This window comes from Nicotiana sylvestris, chromosome 4, assembly GCF_000393655.2.
Source record: "Nicotiana sylvestris chromosome 4, ASM39365v2, whole genome shotgun sequence".
Lineage (NCBI taxonomy): Eukaryota > Viridiplantae > Streptophyta > Magnoliopsida > Solanales > Solanaceae > Nicotiana > Nicotiana sylvestris.
Genome location: NC_091060.1, coordinates 25,094,160 through 25,113,789, shown reverse-complemented (window position 1 = coordinate 25,113,789; position 19,630 = coordinate 25,094,160). Strand labels below are relative to the sequence as shown.

At 34.2% G+C, this 19,630-nt stretch overlaps 2 protein-coding genes across 3 annotated transcripts; one reads left to right on the top strand and one right to left on the bottom strand.

Moving 5' to 3' along the window:
* Positions 1 to 455: 455 nt before the first annotated feature.
* Positions 456 to 2,038, top strand: LOC104239639 (homoserine kinase-like). Its single transcript, XM_009794317.2, has one exon. It carries the CDS (start codon positions 585 to 587, stop codon positions 1,737 to 1,739), a length of 1,155 nt encoding a protein of 384 aa, XP_009792619.1. The 5' UTR covers positions 456 to 584; the 3' UTR covers positions 1,740 to 2,038.
* A 12,120-nt stretch (positions 2,039 to 14,158) lies between these two features.
* LOC104239640 (UPF0481 protein At3g47200-like) lies at positions 14,159 to 18,031 on the bottom strand. 2 transcript variants are annotated; one of them, XM_009794319.2, is made up of 4 exons: positions 17,955 to 18,031; positions 17,811 to 17,867; positions 16,591 to 16,689; positions 14,159 to 15,834 (listed from the first exon to the last, which is right to left on the bottom strand). In XM_009794319.2, exons 3-4 carry the CDS (start codon positions 16,663 to 16,665, stop codon positions 14,350 to 14,352), a joined length of 1,560 nt encoding a protein of 519 aa, XP_009792621.1. In that variant the 5' UTR covers positions 16,666 to 16,689; positions 17,811 to 17,867; positions 17,955 to 18,031; the 3' UTR covers positions 14,159 to 14,349. The 2 variants fall into 2 exon arrangements, with proteins under 2 accessions (XP_009792621.1, XP_009792620.1); XM_009794318.2 differs by having other exon boundaries at positions 17,811 to 17,969.
* Positions 18,032 to 19,630: the final 1,599 nt, after the last annotated feature.

Genomic DNA, 19,630 nt, shown 5'->3' with positions numbered 1-19,630 from the left:
CATTTAACTGTTTAAATTTTTATATCTATAATTTATGTGACACGATATTTAGAATGAGACGTTTCAAAATATTTGACATTATTTTTAAAATTCATAAGTAATTGCAATTTTATTTACTCTTTATTTACAATTTTATTTTTATACATATTTCACACTTTATTTTATTAAATTAGCTATATTTTAATTTTAATATATGAAGTTTATTCTCTTTTCAATCACTAAAAATCTTAATATCTAACATCTACAAAAAATAATACTCATTTTTATCACCCTTAAAATAAAATTAGTTACGGTTGTGTGCTTTAGAGACTGAGTTAGAATTTTAAGTTTATGAATTCGAATTCTAATGACTTTAAATTATTGAGTTTCAAATTAATAATTTATACCTATTTAATAAAGTAATTTTTATTAGATAAATATAAACTTTTAAGCAAAGCTACTGAACTCCGGACACCGTAGCTCGCCCTTTGATTTCACCTCCTACAAACTCAGAATCTTTTGATTGTGCCAATAAAGCTAGAACCCTGTCTTCCATTTGTTTTCTTCTGCCCCCCTCAACTCTCCAACTCTCAGTTCTCACATCAATGGCTGCTATATGTTATCAATCTCCCATTAAACTCAGCTTCACCACCTCCAATGCCTTCTCCAATCCTATCCCTAATAATCCTCCTTCTCTTTACCCCATCATAACCCGATTCTCTTCCGGATTCAATCTCTCAGCAGTCCCCTCTAAAACCCAAACAACCCATATCACCATACCTGAACCCGAACCCATTTTCTCCTCCGTCAAATCATTTGCTCCAGCCACTGTAGCCAACCTCGGCCCGGGATTCGATTTCCTCGGCTGCGCCGTAGACGGGATCGGCGATTTCATCACTCTCCGCGTTGACTCAAAAGTCAAACCCGGCGAAGTTTCAATCTCCGACATCTCCGGCGCCGGCGAAAAGTTGAGCAAAGACCCTTTATCGAACTGTGCAGGTATAGCTGCTATCTCCGTCATGAAAATGCTTAATATACAGTCCGTAGGTCTTTCGATTTCCCTTGAAAAAGGGCTGCCTTTGGGTAGTGGACTCGGTTCTAGCGCCGCCAGTGCTGCGGCGGCAGCGGTGGCCGTGAACGAGCTTTTTGGCGGGAAATTAAGTGTATCTGATCTTGTTCTTGCTGGGTTAGAATCAGAAACAAAAGTCTCTGGTTATCATGCTGATAATATAGCACCTGCTATAATGGGCGGTTTTGTGTTGATAAGAAGTTATGATCCGTTGGAATTGATCGAATTGAAGTTTCCACTTGAAAAAGATTTGTTCTTTGTGCTTGTGAATCCTGAATTTGAAGCTCCAACCAAGAAGATGAGAGCAGCATTGCCGAACGAGGTGACAATGTCACATCATATATGGAATAGTAGTCAGGCGGGGGCGTTGGTGGCAGCGATATTGCAAGGGGATTCGAGGGGTTTAGGGAAGGCGTTGTCGTCGGATAAGATAGTGGAGCCTAAAAGAGGGCCGTTGATACCGGGGATGCAGGGAGTGAAGAAGGCAGCTTTGGAAGCCGGGGCGTTTGGTTGCACGATTAGCGGGGCGGGACCAACTCTGGTGGCAGTGACGGATGGGGAGGAGAGAGGGAGGGAGATTGGTGAGAGAATGGTGGAAGCGTTTATGAAAGAAGGGAAGTTGAAGGCTTTGGCTATGGTCAAAAAGCTTGATCGGGTTGGTGCTCGATTGGTGAGTAGCAATCCCAGATGATCGATCAATCGATCAACTATGCCTCAATTGCAGACTAGACTAGTATGGTGGAGGTTATATGAATCCCTTATATCTTTTCGCTGTGTGAATTCATCATGATATGTGAGATGATATGTTAGGAATTTATATGCAATTGTCAATGTATCATGCATTGGTTATTAAGAAGTCAGCTGAGCAATAATATAACAGTTAGAAGGTGCCATTTGACATGACCTGCTTGTCAATTGATAAACATTCTTGATTTGTCTTTCTGGGAAACTTTTTGTTCAATAATTTATCTTGCAATATGTTGAATGTCACTTGCACTTTCTGATTTTTTTCCTGAACTTGCCTATTCTTCCTTCATATTTGGATTTTGCACGAGTTAGTTTGCTTTCATTTCATAAGTTCATTGTGATCTTATGATAGTTTTTTTTTCTTCGACGTGCTGATTATAGCTGGCAGAACTGATGCTATATCAAAATAAGTAGGCACTGCATAGCAGAGCTATGTAGTAAATGTGCAGCAGATTAGCAAATTATGTGTAAGTTTTCCTGCTTGTTCCCTGTAAAACACCAACTTAGTTGTTTTTTCCTCCCCTTTCAAATGTCTTGCAACATAGCCAAGCAACTGTCTGAAGTTGTTTTTGGCCTACGGGCATGATCTTGTACAGTATTGTCTGTATTCCTTTTTCACTAGTTTGTTCTACAAAAGTGAAAAAAAAAAAGAATCTGAATTTCCCTTTCTTTACCATTTCGGCATTTCATGCAATGCAGACCCTTTTTTTTTTTGGTATTGTTTTTGCAACAGTTGAATTCAGCTTGCTATCGGAAACAACCTATTTATCTTCACAAGATAGGGGTAAGGTCTACGTATACTCAACCTTCCTCAGATCCCACTCGTGAAATTATACTGGGTATATTGTTGTTGTTGAATTCAGCATGCTCTTAAATTAGTTGTTCCATTCTGAATGCCTATCTCAACACCATCTTAATTGGTATTAGGTTTTACACCTAATTTTCTGGTATGGTAGTTCAATCGGTCAGAGCACGGTCAAGCGGAAACTGCGAGTTTCAGTGACCAAAACCTCACTCTAATTATGTCGTGAGGCTAACTGAATCCAATCCATTAACCCAAAAATGAAACTAAGTTCGTTCCCGTTCGTGTTGGCTAGCGAGGGCGGCTATCCTATACATGGTACGTAGTCCTACCGGCTGTTGCGGCCAAAACGGCTGTCCCATCTCATTTGGCTATACTTATATGTAGCCAGCCGTGTTAGCTCCACATCAGACCCCGCTCTTTGGAATAGCAGGAATACTAAAGATCGTGGCATGACATCTCTGAGTTCCTTTGGCGCAAGTTATTACTTAACAACATTTTGTTTTTCAGATAGCAAAGATCGTGGCATGACATCTCTCAGTTCCTTTGGCGCAAGCTATTACTTAACAACATTTTATTTTTCAGATAGCAAAGACTTGGATTTTATTAACTTAAATTTCCTAGTCTTATAAACTCACACATCTTTTCCCTTCTTAACAAGATCTGCAACATTAGCAATTTGATTTAAAGTGGAAATAATGATTAAAATATCTCCATTATAAGTTCTTCCCACCTCAACCGTAATTGTACGTTGTAAGTCAAAAAAATAAAAGAGAAATACACTAACCAATACAAAACAATTACTTGGTTCGATCATTGAATTCTATGTTCACGTGTGAGAAAGAGCAATAAGAATTTTAACACTGAAGGCTAAAATGAATGGCTTTAATTAATTTTGCAACTGCTTTTAATTAAGAAAAGCTAATGTTCTTTCAAGTGTAGCTTTCAATCAGAAGGAACCACGTATGCTACAAATTGCAGAGCCAAATAAAATTTGGCCACCAAAATGCCGATTTTAACAAATGGTAAGGCCTTTCAGCAGAGGCGGAGCTAGGGTTTGAACCTTAGGATTTGAACCTTATGGATTCGGAATTGTAATACTTTTAAGTTACTGGATTCTAAATTAATAAATTGTACATATTCAATGGATTTTTTAAGATAAATACATAGTTTAAACAAAAGCTACTGGATTCACTGAACCCGCATCCCATACTCTACCTCCGCCCCTGGCTTTCAGGTGGGTTTACCCTACTCCGCCTCTTTGATGGGTAGACAACAAATTTAATTCACATCAAACAACATAAATAAGAAGTGGCCAGAGCTGGAGCCAAGATTTAAGGTAGTTTGGTACAATGCAAGGATATCCCATCTTCTATATGGGATAACTAATCCCACCATTTTAGGGTTCGTTTGGTACGAGGGACAAGAAGTAATTAATCTTGGGATTAAATTTAAGAAGAGTTTATTCCATGTTTGGTCGAGAGAAAATTGTGGTATAATTAATCCCGGGATTGTAGTGCTTTTTTATCCTAATGGAAAGGTGGAATAACTAATCTCGAGATAATTAATCCTGGGATAACTTCTTTCCAACCAAACGACCCCTAGTGTAAAAGTTCTCCCGGGCTTAGCTAATACCCCAAATCAAACATGGGATATAGTTAATCCAATAATCCCAAACTTATCATGGGATTATTATTCTTATCCTATGTACCAAACGAACTCTTAAATTTTATGGGTTCTTAGTTTATATTTAATTATTTTTTAATACAAAATATAATGCTTAAGCAAAAGTGATTGGATTCCACCGAATCCATATCTAATAGCCTAGCTCCGCCTCTAGTAGTGACTCATGCATGTCTCGAACCTGCGACCTTGACAGCTAAAGAAACCATTAAAATGTTAAATTCAATTGGCTAAGGCTAATTTTAAACTGTTATTAGGTTTTGATTAGGCTAATTAATAGTATATGCTAAATACTATAAGCTAGTTATTGTAGCTTTTTTATTGGCATTTCAACTTTACTTTCTTATAGTTTTAGTAGCTATACAGGACTGCTGTTCCTATTCGATCTGTAGTTGTGCCTGTCTTGACCACAGATTCTTTTGATTGGTCCGTCCCCCGGCTAGGCATCGTTTGGTATACAGGGGCTTGATACCAGTTCTTGCTGAAGGTTCTGCAAAGGTCACTGATTCTGAATCAACTGAGGTGATAATGCATTCTGCTTTCTGGTCATGATGATAATTTCTAGTATATCATTTAGTGACAGCTTATTGATTACTATATTTCATGTTTATTCTATTCTATATCAGCCTCAACCTCAAATGCTGGATTAAAGTAAGTATCTTTTTCTGCAGCAATACTTTTTCAAATGTAGCACACTGGAGAGAATTCTATTGGCAACTGATTTTTCATGTTCCTATGGTTCTTTCGGTTTGAATATTAGTGAAAATAGCTCATTTTCTACTTCTATATTTACAGTTCTATTTACTGCACTCTGAAAAGTTTTGAGTTGCCTAGGAAAGTCTGAGATATGTTAGGAATAATTTTAGGTAATCTCAATAGAGTGTGACATCCCTCTTAGATAATTTTCTTGAACTGTAATTCCTACAAATGATATTGTATAAAACTTTTAAAATTGTAATAGGTACATTTTGTGTTTAGCATAGAATTAATGACAAATGCAGAAGTTACCTCTATGGTTTGGTTGTTATAAATTCAAAATGGAGAGGTTGGAGTGTACTTGAAATTAATAAATGGAAAATACACAAAAAGTCTATGAAGGCAAACAAGAAAATGGTGTTAAAACTGAAAACACCTTTTGATTACTATATATAGATTCAGGATGTAAATTTTATGTCTTTTTCAAGGTTTTGGCATTAAACTCATTATATTTTAAAGTTACGGTTCATGTCTACTAATTTTGCAATTTTAACGAATTTTTACATAGAAATTTTTATCCTGCATCGAAAATTAAGGGTTCAATTGAACCCGTCATTGGCACACTACGTCCGTTCCTATATATTACTAAGGTGAAATAACCGTTACTCTCAAAAAAGTATATTAGCATAAATTAAGCTTATATGGTATCATAGAATAATGTGATGACATTAATGTAAGAAAAAGTATAGTTTAAAGCTTTATATTTAAAATAATGTGTAATCACATTCTTTGTAAGAAAATTGTCATGGATTAAAGTTTTAACCAGTTAATTGTTATATTTCAAGCCACCATTTATTCTTCCATTTCATATCAAGTTAGTTCAACAGAACACTAATTTCCTTATTTATAAAAGGCTTATAATACCTCATCCTTCTTGCATTGAAATATTGAATCATCCAAACTCAGACAAGAGTATTCCCAAAATATATCTACTTTAATAAGCTTGATGCTAAAGACTAATGGTAAATCGAAGTTTCTTGCAAATGGAGTAAATTCAGCCGAAAGCAGTCAGAATTTAAAGTTTATGAGTTCTGAATTTGCTACAGAACTGATAATTCGTCTTAGTTACTGGGTTTGCAATTAAATATTAATACATATTTAATAAATTTCCTAGTATAAATACAACGTTTAAGCAAAAGCGACTGGATTCAACCATCCCGCATACTATAGGGTACCGCCGCCTCTGCTCGTAGGATGGTATTTTTGACTCATCATTCATGACTCGCCGTCTCAAATCAATTTATATGACCATATATAGCTTCTGCATTACTACTTTTTTTCACGGCTTTTAACCTATTGTATTTTATCATTAGGGTGGCACTTATGTTTTTCTTGAGTCCAAAGTTTATTGAAAATATTCGATCAAGGTACACGTTATCCTCCGAGAATTCACTATGTGTGTTTAAACCGGATATATCGTTGTATACATAGCTTCTGCACAGACTGCATGTGTTACTAGGAAAAATACATAAATTGTTATACATACACACCAACTTTAGGAACGCCTTATCACCCCCTGTTCTTATTTGAAATGAAACTAAATATTCCACGATACATACAAAACCAGGTAAATGACGTGCTACGTAAAACATGCTCTCCACGTGGAAAATCCATGTAATTTTTGATTTTTTCTCCTTCATTCTTTCTATATACGTAAGTATTTTTTTTTTGCTTGCGTTCTTCCCTTGAAAAATCATGAACTACAAAAACAGAGAAGAAGTTGGGTCAATGGTATACGACTGGACCTATGAATTGGTTTTGTGTATGGAAAGTCTGAAGAGATGAAGTGCTCTTGTATTATGAATTGATGGAGACGAGCTTCTGAGAGATGGTAGTCCGTTCACATGGCAGTGCGTGAAGTGTTTGTGAAAATGTCTCTATGAGGATAAATTGGAGAATAGGAGAGGGATGATTGTGGGTCTTCAAAGGTAGTCGATGCGAATGGAGGAACAGCATGGTCCTTTCATTTAGAGTGAAACAAATAGATGAATCAATCAATTACGCCTCATATTCCAAAAATTTTGAGGTATGTTCTATATCTATACCTCAATTTCAAAAATTCGCTATATATAGTTTTTTGTTATGAAATAAAAGCAATTTAGTAAAATATGAACAAGAAATAAAGACAATTTAGTAAAACATGAACAAGAAATAGAGATAGAGAGAAAGGAAGAGATTTTCTTCTTAAATTGTGTGTATTTTCCTATCTATTACAAAACCTTTATATAAGCATGAAAAATGAAGAAAATATGTCATGGAATATGTCATTGAACATAGAAAATATGTTATTGAATATGTCATTAACCATTTGAGAGAAAGATCATGGAGGAAGAGTAGACATCCACCATATTTTGATTTTTATCATAAAACTCCCCCTTGGATGTCCATAAATAATGTGCCTCGTTAAAACCTTACTAGGAAAAAACCATATGGGAAAAAAAATCCTAATGAAGGAAAAATAGTACACATATTTAGAATTACGCCTTTTGGTTGTCTCGTTAAAAACCTTGCAAGGAAAACCCAATGGGACAAAACTTTGTAAGGGAAAAAGAGTACAACGCGTATTAACTCCCCCTGATGAGATCATCAGTTCACATCGTTGAGCCTTCGTATCCCAATCTTGTACACTAGTTTCTTGAAGGTTGATGCCGGTAGATATTTGGTGAAAAAATCAGCCATATTATCACTTGAACGAATCCGTTGCAAATTAATATCACCATTCATTTGAAGATCATGTGTGAATAATAATTTAGGTGAAATGTGCTTTGTCCTAACTCCTTTATGAATCCTCCCTTTAATTGGGCTATGCATGTTGTATTTTCTTCATACAAAACTGTGGGTAGTTTATCACACTTCAAACCACATTTGTCTCGAATAAGATGTATAGTAGACCTCAACCATACACATTCTCGACTTGCTTCATGAATAGCAATTATCTCAGCATGATTAGAAGAAGTAGCCACGATTGATTGCTTAGTCGATCGCCAAGATATGACAGTGCCACACATGTAAACACATAACATGTTTGAGATCAAGCCTTGTGTGTGTCAGATAAATACTCCACATCGACATAACCAACAAGATCGGTATTGCAATCATTGCCATAAAATAAGCCCACATCGGTAATCCCCCTTAGATAACGCAATATGTGCTTGATTTCATTCCAATTTCTCCTTGAGCGGAGCTATATCTTGCTAAGACATTAACTGAAAAAGTTATGTCATGCCTTGTAGTGTTAGAAAGATATATTAGCGCACCAATTGCATTAAGATATGGTACTTTAGGACCAAGAAGCTCTTCATTATTTTCATGAGGTCGGAGTGGATCTTTATTTATATCGAGTAATCTCACAACCATCGGGGTACTTAATGGATGTGCTTTATCCACATAGAAGCTCTTTAAAATCTTTTTAGTGTATGCTGATTGAAGGACAAAAATTCTATCTTTCATATATTCAATTTGTAGACCAAGACAAAATTTTGTCTTTCCAAGATCTTTCATTTCAAATTCTTTCTTTAAACAGTCTACTGCTTTAGGAAGCTCTCCGGGAGTTCTAATGATATTTGAATCATCAACATATATGGAGATTCTAACAAATTCAAATCCATATCCTTTTATAAGGACACAAGGGCAAATTGAATTATTCTTATACCCTTCTTTCAACAAGTACTCTCTCGGGCGATTATACCACTTACGCCCTGATTGTTTCAATCCGTATAAGGATTTTTGAAGCTTTATTTAATAAATTTCTTGGAAACCTTAATATGCTCCAAGACAATTTAAATCTTTCAATGATATCCACTATACGCATATCAAGTTTTTCATATATTGCCAGATTAAAACCTGAAGTGACTATATCCACTATAAGAGAACATGTCTCCATATAATCAATGTGAGGATATTTACTAATTTTCTTGTGCCACAAGTCGTCTTTATGTCTATCGACTTGAACCTTTCGCACAAGAACACATTTATACCTCAATTGACTTTATACTTTCAGGTGTTGGACTATCCGTCCAACTTCACATTTTTCAAGTGAAGTCAATTTCATTGCGTATTTTTTATTTGGCCAATCTTTTATCCGTCCAAATTTCATGACAGATTTGATCTCAAGATCCTCGTCAATATTAATCATATTGAGCGCTACATTATATTAACAATATCGTCGACAATCATTTTATGTCGGTTCCATTATTACCCAATAAAGACATAACTTATTGAGATCTCTTTATTTCATTATTTTCAGGTACCTGAGCCTCTCCCATGAGGTCTTATGAAGTGTTATGTCGTGGTGCTCTTCTAGGGCACTTGCCTCCTTATTATGACCATTTTGAATATTTGCCCCTCTCCTTCTTCAAGGAGTTTTATCTTTGGAACCGATTGGTCTGTTACACTTCATGTGTGCCATAGACTCTGTCCCTCATGGACTTTATTCTATTTGGAGCATTAGCAGCTGAAATATGACATTTAGCTTTGGGTCAGCAAATGCGTCTGGCAATAATTTGTAAATGAATATCACTTGAACTTCAAGTTTATATTTTCTTGTACGAGGATCTATATGTATTCATAATAATTCATTTCACGTATCACTTTCTCAGCTGCCCATTTTCTCCCCCTAATGTTGGGATCACCAACACATTTCCCAACCATCTTTGGGAACTCATCTTTGTGCATTTTGGTGGCATAATTAAATCATATAGCACATCCATATTTCTATATAGAAATTATTTGGTTCCTGACCCTGAACCGATTGTGATAGGGAGAAATTTTTATAACTTGGCTAGATGCGTACAAGTGCTGCTGTATATTAAATAATAAATCTCATACCAAATTTTCGTTTTTGGGAGTTTTGTTCTCATAACCAATGATTTAGCTATAATTGGAGGCATACAATTTCTGCTAAACCAACTTGGATTTAAACCAGTATTATTAAGATAAATCATCATAATTTATATTCTGGAATTGTGCTCTAATAATTTGAGCAAGCAATCTTGCAAAAACCAAACTGCAAGTTGATAACAAATGCACATGTGACCATAAAATAGATGCATCTATTAAAATCATATAATAGTAAACGGTCCACATGGTAGGTGACTGGGCCCATATATATGTCACCTTTTATTCCTTCCAGAAATCAAAGGATTCAATCCCAACCTTTAACTGATATATCATGAGAATAAGCAGCACAAGAGAATTCTTGAAGAATCTTCTATTCTTCAATATATGTCAATGTAATTCTTAATTAATTTTTCGCATCATAATTGAACCGAGATGGCCAACCGGTCATGCCAATTAATATTTGTTTTAGTAAACCTCAGTTTACTTGTGACATATGATTCCAGCATCATGCTTATATTTGTGTAGTACAAATAGAAAGAGGATCGGGTAACCTTTCATATTTACCCGGTATGATTATAGAAATATGAAGATATTCAATCTTCCTTTCATTTATAGTCTCAATATGCCAATCACTTTGACTTATATAGTTGAAACTCAAAAAGTTTCTTTTGAGACTTTACAATATCAATGTCATGAATAAGTTTATTCATCCGGGTAGTAACAAATTAGTTTTTCCGGAGTTCTTAACAACTTTTGTACTACAAGATCTTTTATCATACCATTCATATGGTAAATGTCTCCTTCACGGAGAAAATTATATCATAATAAATTGTCATGGTCAAAATCATCATAAGCAAAATCATTTCTTGCTTTAACTTTGCCTTTAATAACTTTTATAAGGCATGACAAAATAATATTTGGCATATCACATGTACGCGACCAATGACATATTCATGTAACCACACAAGAATATTTATTCTCTTTATTTTACTCAAACCTCCCTTAGAGGTGAGTTGTGTGATATTCATATAATCATGAATTGCATGTCTTTATTCATTGCTTTTATCACATATTGGCACATTCAACTTTAGGAATGGGTTTGCATTCTCAATGCTTATCATAAGTCACATTCTCTTCAAGGAATGGATCATAATCAGCGACGTGCTTTATTATTTTCATACCAATTTGATGGTAAGCATTGCCTTCACATTTTGAAGGACTATTTTGAGAACCCTTATTGTTCTCCTTTTATAATCATAGTGATGATTATTATTATTTTGATATTTGGAACGCCCACGTTCATTGTTCAACCACTTGTCTTCATTGAAACTTGTTATGCATTGTTATCACATTCACTTCAAGAATGGAGCAAATCAAGTGGGACAATTTTTATGCCTTTTCATGAAAAATATATTACTTTTCTTTAGTCATCATTATATCATCATTATGGTACATTGGGACTCAAACCCAATGTTTTACCAATATAAAGGCATGTTAGGCCATAATAAATTGGGACTCAAACCCAACTCTTATCATTATGGAGCATCAGGACTTGATCCCGATGTTTTATCCTCAATTAATGACATAATAGGCTAAACAATATTGAGATTCATTCTCAAGCCTTAATTTCAATCACATGCCAAGAAAGTTATACACAACTAATTTGCAACTTAGCAAATCAAATTTGCTTTCTTAAATAAGTGTACAAATCTCAAATCAGCGTAAAGCTTTATTAATTATTTGTAGCATCTATATGAAATACAATTGTTTGTAGTCAGAATATTTCTTCTAAATTCTATTAGAGTTTAAAAGGATCATAAAATCATTGTCATAATATTTATTGAGTCTCTCTCAAAAATATTGTTGTTTTCGGGGTATACCCTACCTATTGGATTTGATTTAACGCCATGACTTTCCTTCACTCAATTCAACCAAGCAATTAGTGAATAAATTTATCAAAAGTACACCATATAGGTAACAACACATATATAGTACTAATACATAAGTTCAACATTTATATTACCTGAAAAGTGACATTATAGGTAACAACTTACCAGTTGTAGCTTGTGCATCATTCATATAAAATACTTAAAAATGGTAAATCAGTAGCAAATATCAAGTAGGTCATGGGTACTCAAAAATACCTCTTCTAGTAGTCATACTAATCATTGTTTGCTTTCAAATGATACGACCATAAATTATGAAGTATACTTTCTCAATAGTTGGTTTGTTTTCCAAACTTCAAAGAAGTAATTAATCAACCTAGATAAAGATGTGAAGTATTTCTTGTTTTCTTCAAGATGATTTATGCTTTTAATCAGTATGACCAATTTTATTTTATTTTTTATTCCTTTTTTTGGTACTATCCAAAAGGAAAAAAAATATTCATCCAAGTAAAAGAAAATGTTAAAAGCGGCAGGACAAATTGAATATAGTTAACACATAAATATGCATAAGACAATTTATATAAAATATCCTTGGTTACCATGACATGCATCATATCAACAATTAACTGCTACTATGATTTTCACATATAGAACTTCGAAAATTTTATTCCATTCATGTGATATAAAAGATGTAATATTAATATGTGCTTATGCAATACAGGTGTAGTACGAAGTTGTGTGCATATGAGATTTTAAAGGAATGACAAGTATAAGATAATCATACCTTCTTACATTTCATTACTTACCATATGTAGTTTCTCTTTACATTTAACCATGTGATGATATGTATGACTTCTAATTGTAATCTTTCTGGATGTAGGAAATTTTTTGTAGATATATATATACAATTGGTTAGAGACTCGTGCTGATAACGTGTTATGAAATAAAAGCAATTTAGTAAAACATGAACAAGAAATAAAGACAATTTAGTAAAACATGAACAAGAAATAGAGATAGAGAGAAAAGAAGAGTTTTTCTTCTTAAATTGTGTGTATTTTTCTATCTATTACAAAGCCTTTATATAGGCATAAAAAGTGAAGAAAATATGTCATGGAATATGTCATTGAACATAGAAAATATGTCATTGAATATGTCATTAACCATTTGAAAGAAAGATCATGGAGGAAGAGTAGACATCCACCATATTTTGATTTTTATCATAACACTTTTCTTGATTATTCATTGCGTTCTTTTATCTTGTCAAGCTTACATTGATCTCAATTTGAAGTGTAAATGGTCGGTTTGGTTAGCCATTTATTGATTCTGGTCAAGCCTTGGAAAACTTAAAGCTTTTATATTTGATCATTTTATGCACAACCTCTCTGTGCTTCATCATTTATTTTTCTTTTCTTGAACGTGTATTCACAGTACATATGTAAACTAATTGATCAATGGAAAAGGTTAGCATGATTTGACATGCATTGAAATGGAGCTGCATATTATCATGCAGAGGCGTTTTAGTTCTTCATCAAATGCAGCTGGCATTTGATGGTAGACTCATGCACCATTAAGTTCTTTTGAGGATTAGTATATTTTGCAACAATTAAACTTGGCTACTTGTCCAGAAAATTTGTGCATCAATGCTCATCTTAAAAGCATCCAATAACTAAATCCTAAGGTTTGAACAGATGCAACAACAACAACCCAGTAAAATCTCACTAGTGGAGTCTGGGAGGGTAGCATGTATGCAGACCTTACCCTTACCCCGAGAAGGGGGAGAGGGTAGAGAGGCTGTTTCCGATAGACCTAGCCTTGAACAGATGCATACTCTTAAATCATTCTAGCAGGGAGAGGGTAGAGAGGCTGTTTCCGATAGACCTAGCCTTGAACAGATGCATACTCTTAAATCATTCTAGCAATCCTTCCTTATACAGGAGAGCAATGGTGTATTCCACCAGATAGACATGAGAAATTCCTAGTTTCGGAGGCTTAGCAGGTTCAGAAATTTGTCTTGTAGCTTTGGTTTTTGCATAACTTTACCGAAAAAGACTTCTCTTAATTCATGATTTTGATGTTTATCTTGCATTTTCTACTTTAAGTTAAAGATATGTATTATTGGAAGCAGAGTCTTTCAGGCACTTGACTCTTGAAGAAATTTGAATGTCAGTCATGTTGTTGCATTTACATTTACTGGCTTGCTTATCATCTACCTAAGCTCTTATAATTCAGATGAAAATCTTGTTTGGTTCTTCATTTTTCACTCCACCTCTATTTAATGATGATGAGTTGCAAACTTGGAGGATTCCTCATAGAATATGCTGGTGTTTAGTTTCAGAGATTAATTGCAAAAAACATTTAAAGATACTTTGATGATTTAAGAATCCCATGAAGCAGAAATTGAAGTTGTCTTCAGTGAGTACATGAATGTAAGTCAGTGATGGCTTCTTCAGACTCTGACTTCAGATGCTATCTATAATCCATTACTGGGTGGATACAATATTAAGCACATCAAAGCACAAATAGTAGTGAGGAAAAGCATACTAGAAAGATTAACAAAACCAAACAACCATAGGCCATAATTAAGTTCTCTACTTAAGAACACTTATGAAAGATAAAACTGTCTGTGTAACTGTGAGTAAGAGGAGTATGACGGCCGCCACAGTTGAAACTCCTGCCCACGGACTATGAAAATAATTGCGCCTCAAACTTGCCTTCATTCTGTTCCATGGTTGTTCACAATGTTGCACTGCTTTTCCACATACTTCTTTGTAATGGAAGTCTGATGAAATACCGACCCCCTTCCCAATGTTATTAAATAAGTTAGCCACTTCTTTGTCCTCTCCTATGTCATTCGCGATAATTCCTTTTAGGCGAAGCAGAGTGACATCTTTTTCCGAGTCGATAAGATGATCCATGAAAACTGCAAATTCACTGAAATATTTAGGATCTATATCAGGTGAATGTTGCTCGTAAGCTATAAAATTTCTCAGGAGGGTCTCTGTATTATCGGTGACTTTAAAACAAGGAATTGACATCAATCCATTCTCAAATCCAATATCAAATAAACTTGTGCTATCTCCAAGGTTATCTTCCGCCAAGCAAGCATAAATATTTCCAACTTTTGAAAATCCAACTCCAGCTTCGCAAAGCTCTGTAGCATTTGGCATGTTGTCTTGCCATGTCAGGTTGTCCTTATCTTTTGGCATTTCTTTCGGCCTAACTCTTTGCAAAAGATTACAACATAAGTTTTTCCTGGAATGTTCTGCTTCCTTGCTAATATTCCCAGTTAGCTTATTAGTTTTCATCTCTGAAGGGTGACATGACATGTGTATTACTTGAAGTAAATGTTTGATTTCTGCGGCATTACCTGCACTCTCATTAAAGGATGCAGGGGTCAGCTTCGGTAAATCATGAAAAAAAATCCACTTCACCATTTTTGTGAATGGTATGTCATAAATTTCATCTTTAGTCATGTCATGAAGTTTGGTAAGGACAAAAAAGGGAAGTTGGTTTTCTAATAACAACAAGTCACGACGTACTTGGTCATCAAGGCAACCTCCAAGGATAATCATGTCTTCTCCTGTTGGTTTTATTCCAATAACCTCTCGAATAAACTCAACCAAAAAACAACCATCAAACAACAACATTTTCAAAAATTCACCAGTGTTGTTGTCACTATCGATAAGGTCCTTTATGTCATCATAACACATTAATGCTTCATCTTTCAGTTCCTCCAATTCTCTGATGCAACTTTCCACGTTAAGCCCCTCTTTCCGCCGGAGAAACCGTTGTAGGTATAACAATTTGTACTTTTCCATTGAGTGAAGTTCTTGATTTTTTTTATGGTAAGGACCAATGGAGATCATTTTTGGTGTATAAGCATCTGGATTTGATTCACGTAACCCCACATTTACTTTGAATATGGTGGTGGACCTGATAGCCAAATTGTCCAAATCCTTATATATTTCATCTAAGATTTTATTTGCAGATTTACTTGTTTGAAAACCTGGTCGATCTTGACCATCTCTTTTATTAGTCTCGATTAAATGACCCACTTTCTCCCCTTCTTTTATCTGTAATTAGTGGAAAAGAGTCACTTTTTATCTTCTTTTTTTCCACATAAATTGTCACTAATATAATGATCAGACAAAACAAAACTCTAAAGACTGAAGATTTTTCCTTTCTTAATTCAGGGAAAAGACAGAAAATTATCAACATATGAAATTAAACTAACCAAATACTGAGCAGTGAGCAGAAAATACTAAGTAAATATTGTCCAAGTGGTTTTCCTTATTTTCCAAGAAATCATGTTCCTTGCTACCAAATATGTACCCTTAATTAATAATGGTTAAGTGATCTATATTCTTACTTTAATTTGTAAGCACATACCTCATCCTTTTCAGCATCAATAATTAGAGGAGTTTGATGGAGTAGTAGTGGAATTTGTTCATCTATCGTGACAGGACTTTCGAGCTGAATTCCATTTTTTTAAAATGTCGTAGTAATATTTATATGCTTATTATTTTCTATAAATTTCTAGCAAGTAATTATCGTGAAGGAATACAAAAACGAATAGTGAATCGTAATGAAGTTTCAAACATCATTAGTGGAAACCAAAAGAGTAAAAGGAAAATAAAACAATTGAATCTTAATAAAGAAGCTTGATCAAACTTGACGTTTTATTATTTTTGCTTTTAATGACTTAATGTATATATTAAAAAAAATATAATTATTAACAAGTGACTATTCATGCTTGCTACCTTGTTTCTTTTTGTACAAAAATACAATAAATAAATAGAAGGAAAGTTTGTGTTAAGAAAGAGAGAGACCTCATCATCTTTTGTTGCTTGACGAAGCAGCGGAGTTCGGTGATCAATTGGGGTAATCTCAATAGAGTGTGCCATCCCTCTTTTAATTACTTTCTTCAACTGTAATTCGTGCAAGCAACAGATATTGGTTTAAAATGGTGTGGCATAAAAAAAATTAATTTCAACTCATAGATGGCTGTTATTATTAATCCAATGCATTGCAGAATTTGATTGAAAAAATGAAATCTCGTGTTATTTCTTCTTATGAAAAGAAACCTAGATGTCTTGTACGTTATCCTGTTAGAAATTTTAATTCTTAGATTGAACGAACTAATTCGTTCAACAAAATGTTTTTAAAAGATTATCAGGAAGGGTCGACTTTTTAAGTAATTGAAAACACATAAGCTTTATAACCCATGTCTCATAATCTATATACACTGTTCATTTATTTTGAGGGACTAGCTAGTAGACATTTTTTTGAGAGAAGAAAAGGAGAAACTGTCTCAAGTATGCTATAGAGTGATAATTTTTAACACTCTTATACTCAAAGTTACTCGAGAAATTAACCACACAAACCATTTCTGTTAAAGAAATAAATATTCGGTCTAACTCAACCTTTAATTAGGTAATTTTCTTCAAACTGTAATTCAACAACAAAGAGAGAGAGAATTTTTAATCAACGGTACTGTATCAAACTCCTTTTCTCCATTCATATTCGTTGTTACTACATGTTGATGGAAAGAAATAATTAAAAGTATAATAGGTCATATAAGAGGTTCGTCTTACTTATAAGGATGATATATATTGCATATGGTTGATCATAACATTTTAAAATTTAAAATTTATTAATGTGAAAGAGCTAAATCACAGAGTTTGGACATCAAGGGAAAAAGGAAGCTGGTGTACATTATCTTTTTCCATATCTCAAAATTACATTTGGATCATACATGTTCCAATTTTATTTGTATCTTCATTTTAGATCATCCCACCTTATGGAAGTTTATGAATTCAACATGAAAACAGAGCGAACTCAGCCTAAATCAGATAAGGTATAAGGATAAATAAACGGCTACATATAAAGTGTAAAGATACTCATAATTTATGTGACGTTCTATAAAAATGATGCGAGTTTGACTCAAACGAATATTATTACACTATGTTAAAAATGTTTTTGAGATGGTTTAGCCCAATGATTTTTGTGCGAAGCATAGAATATAATATTGAGAAATGCATAAAGTTACCTCTTTGGTTTGACTTCTTCTTTTTTCCTTGTTTGTTATCCTGAAGAATAAGAGGGGCTGCAGATTTATAAGAGGAATGAGATTAGGATTCAAAAAATCATTAAGAGCCTTTTGCCTACTGCAAACGTAACTTTTGCAAATAACCTCAAACTTATGCCTTTAAAGCTCCTCCCAGTTGCCCATTGATGGGAAGGTGTGTTGATTATAAAATAACTTTTGCATATAATAATTAAACGGAAGTTGACTATCGATAATTTCTAAAGATGGAAAGAAGTTTTGATCAGAAAATGAATTTGGCATAATAATGGTGCAGAATTTACTATTGATCAAGTCAATCAAGTGAGGTGCATAATTGGGCTGTCAAGTTGAAATAATTGACATCATTTCAAACTAAGTATATTATTCTAAAGTCAACGGACAAACTGCCTTTTCAAACTAAGTATATTATTCTAAAGTCAACGGACAAACTGCCTTTCACGTTATTAGTTTCTACCAATAGAAATGGCATGATGGTGTCGCTATTTTATTACATGAACCGACTCTAGTTGCATTGGGCTAGCTATATCAAATTTTCAGCAAGAATTAACTTAAATAATCGCTCATCTAACCTCTTAAACTAAAAATAGCTAGCGAATGTATAACATAAGTATAGTCCATATAAAATATATGTATAACTGTGTTTAATCAATGCATAACATGATCCGGTTGGCAGTTGCCTTTCACATACAAGTTTTCAATTGTAGTGAGTGGTGACACTATCTTATTACATGAACAGGCTCTAGTTGCAGCGTTTTACGTTACGCGTTTTCAATATAATGGGGAAACTATCTTATCACAAAAGTTGGCTTTGGTTGCAGCAGAAACAGTTGTCTTTCACATTACTAGTTTTTTGTAGTTGACGGAAGATTAACACTATTTTTATAATTTTCACGTTACTACTATGTGATGCCTAGGTAAAATCAATTGACTGTTTAGTTTTAAAAAGTAGCTTGATAACATTCGTGATACTCAGGTTAAAGTTAAGTGACTTTTTAGTCACAAAAATAGTTTTGCCAATCACTCAAAAAAGAATTCTACCAGGTTATTCAATAAATAACTTAGTTGCAAAGAAGTAGTCATGTGGTCATTTAGTTCAGATGAAGTAGTTTATACTGTGTATAAATACAATATTATTGCAGTATAATGCTGGCTACTGCATGAAAGCTGATCATGACATATGGGCTCATACACCTCCTATAGATAGTAGTTGGTATTGGAGAAAGATAAACTCAATTAAAGAACTGATGAAGGAATAATACTCCCATGACAGATATACGTTAACTTCAGAAGGGAAATACTCAATCACTAAAAGCTAGCTTGCTTTAATTGGTCGACAACAAAAACTAAAGGTTGCAGATTTATTTTGGACAGCTGTAGCACAGCCTAAACACAGGTTTATTGGTTGGCTTGCAACGCTTAGGAGGCTGCTAACTAAAGACAGGATGATTGGGATGCAATTACAGGTTGATAATATAAACTGTAATTTGTGTAATGAGGATAAACTGGAAACAAAGGACCACTTGTTCGTTGAATGCAGTTGGATCAATGCAGTAAGACAAGATATAAACCTGTGGCTAAGGCAGGCAGTGCAGGTTGCAGGAATCAAGCAAATGCTGGAAATGATCAAAAGAAGGCATTGGAAGCAATTCAAAAAGAAGTGATAGCTGCAACTAACACTACTAGAAATCCGGTAATTAGCGACCTAAAAAAACGACCAACGTTGGTCGGTATTGGCAAATTACCGATCAAAACGCGTCCAAACACGCTTGGTCGCTATTGGT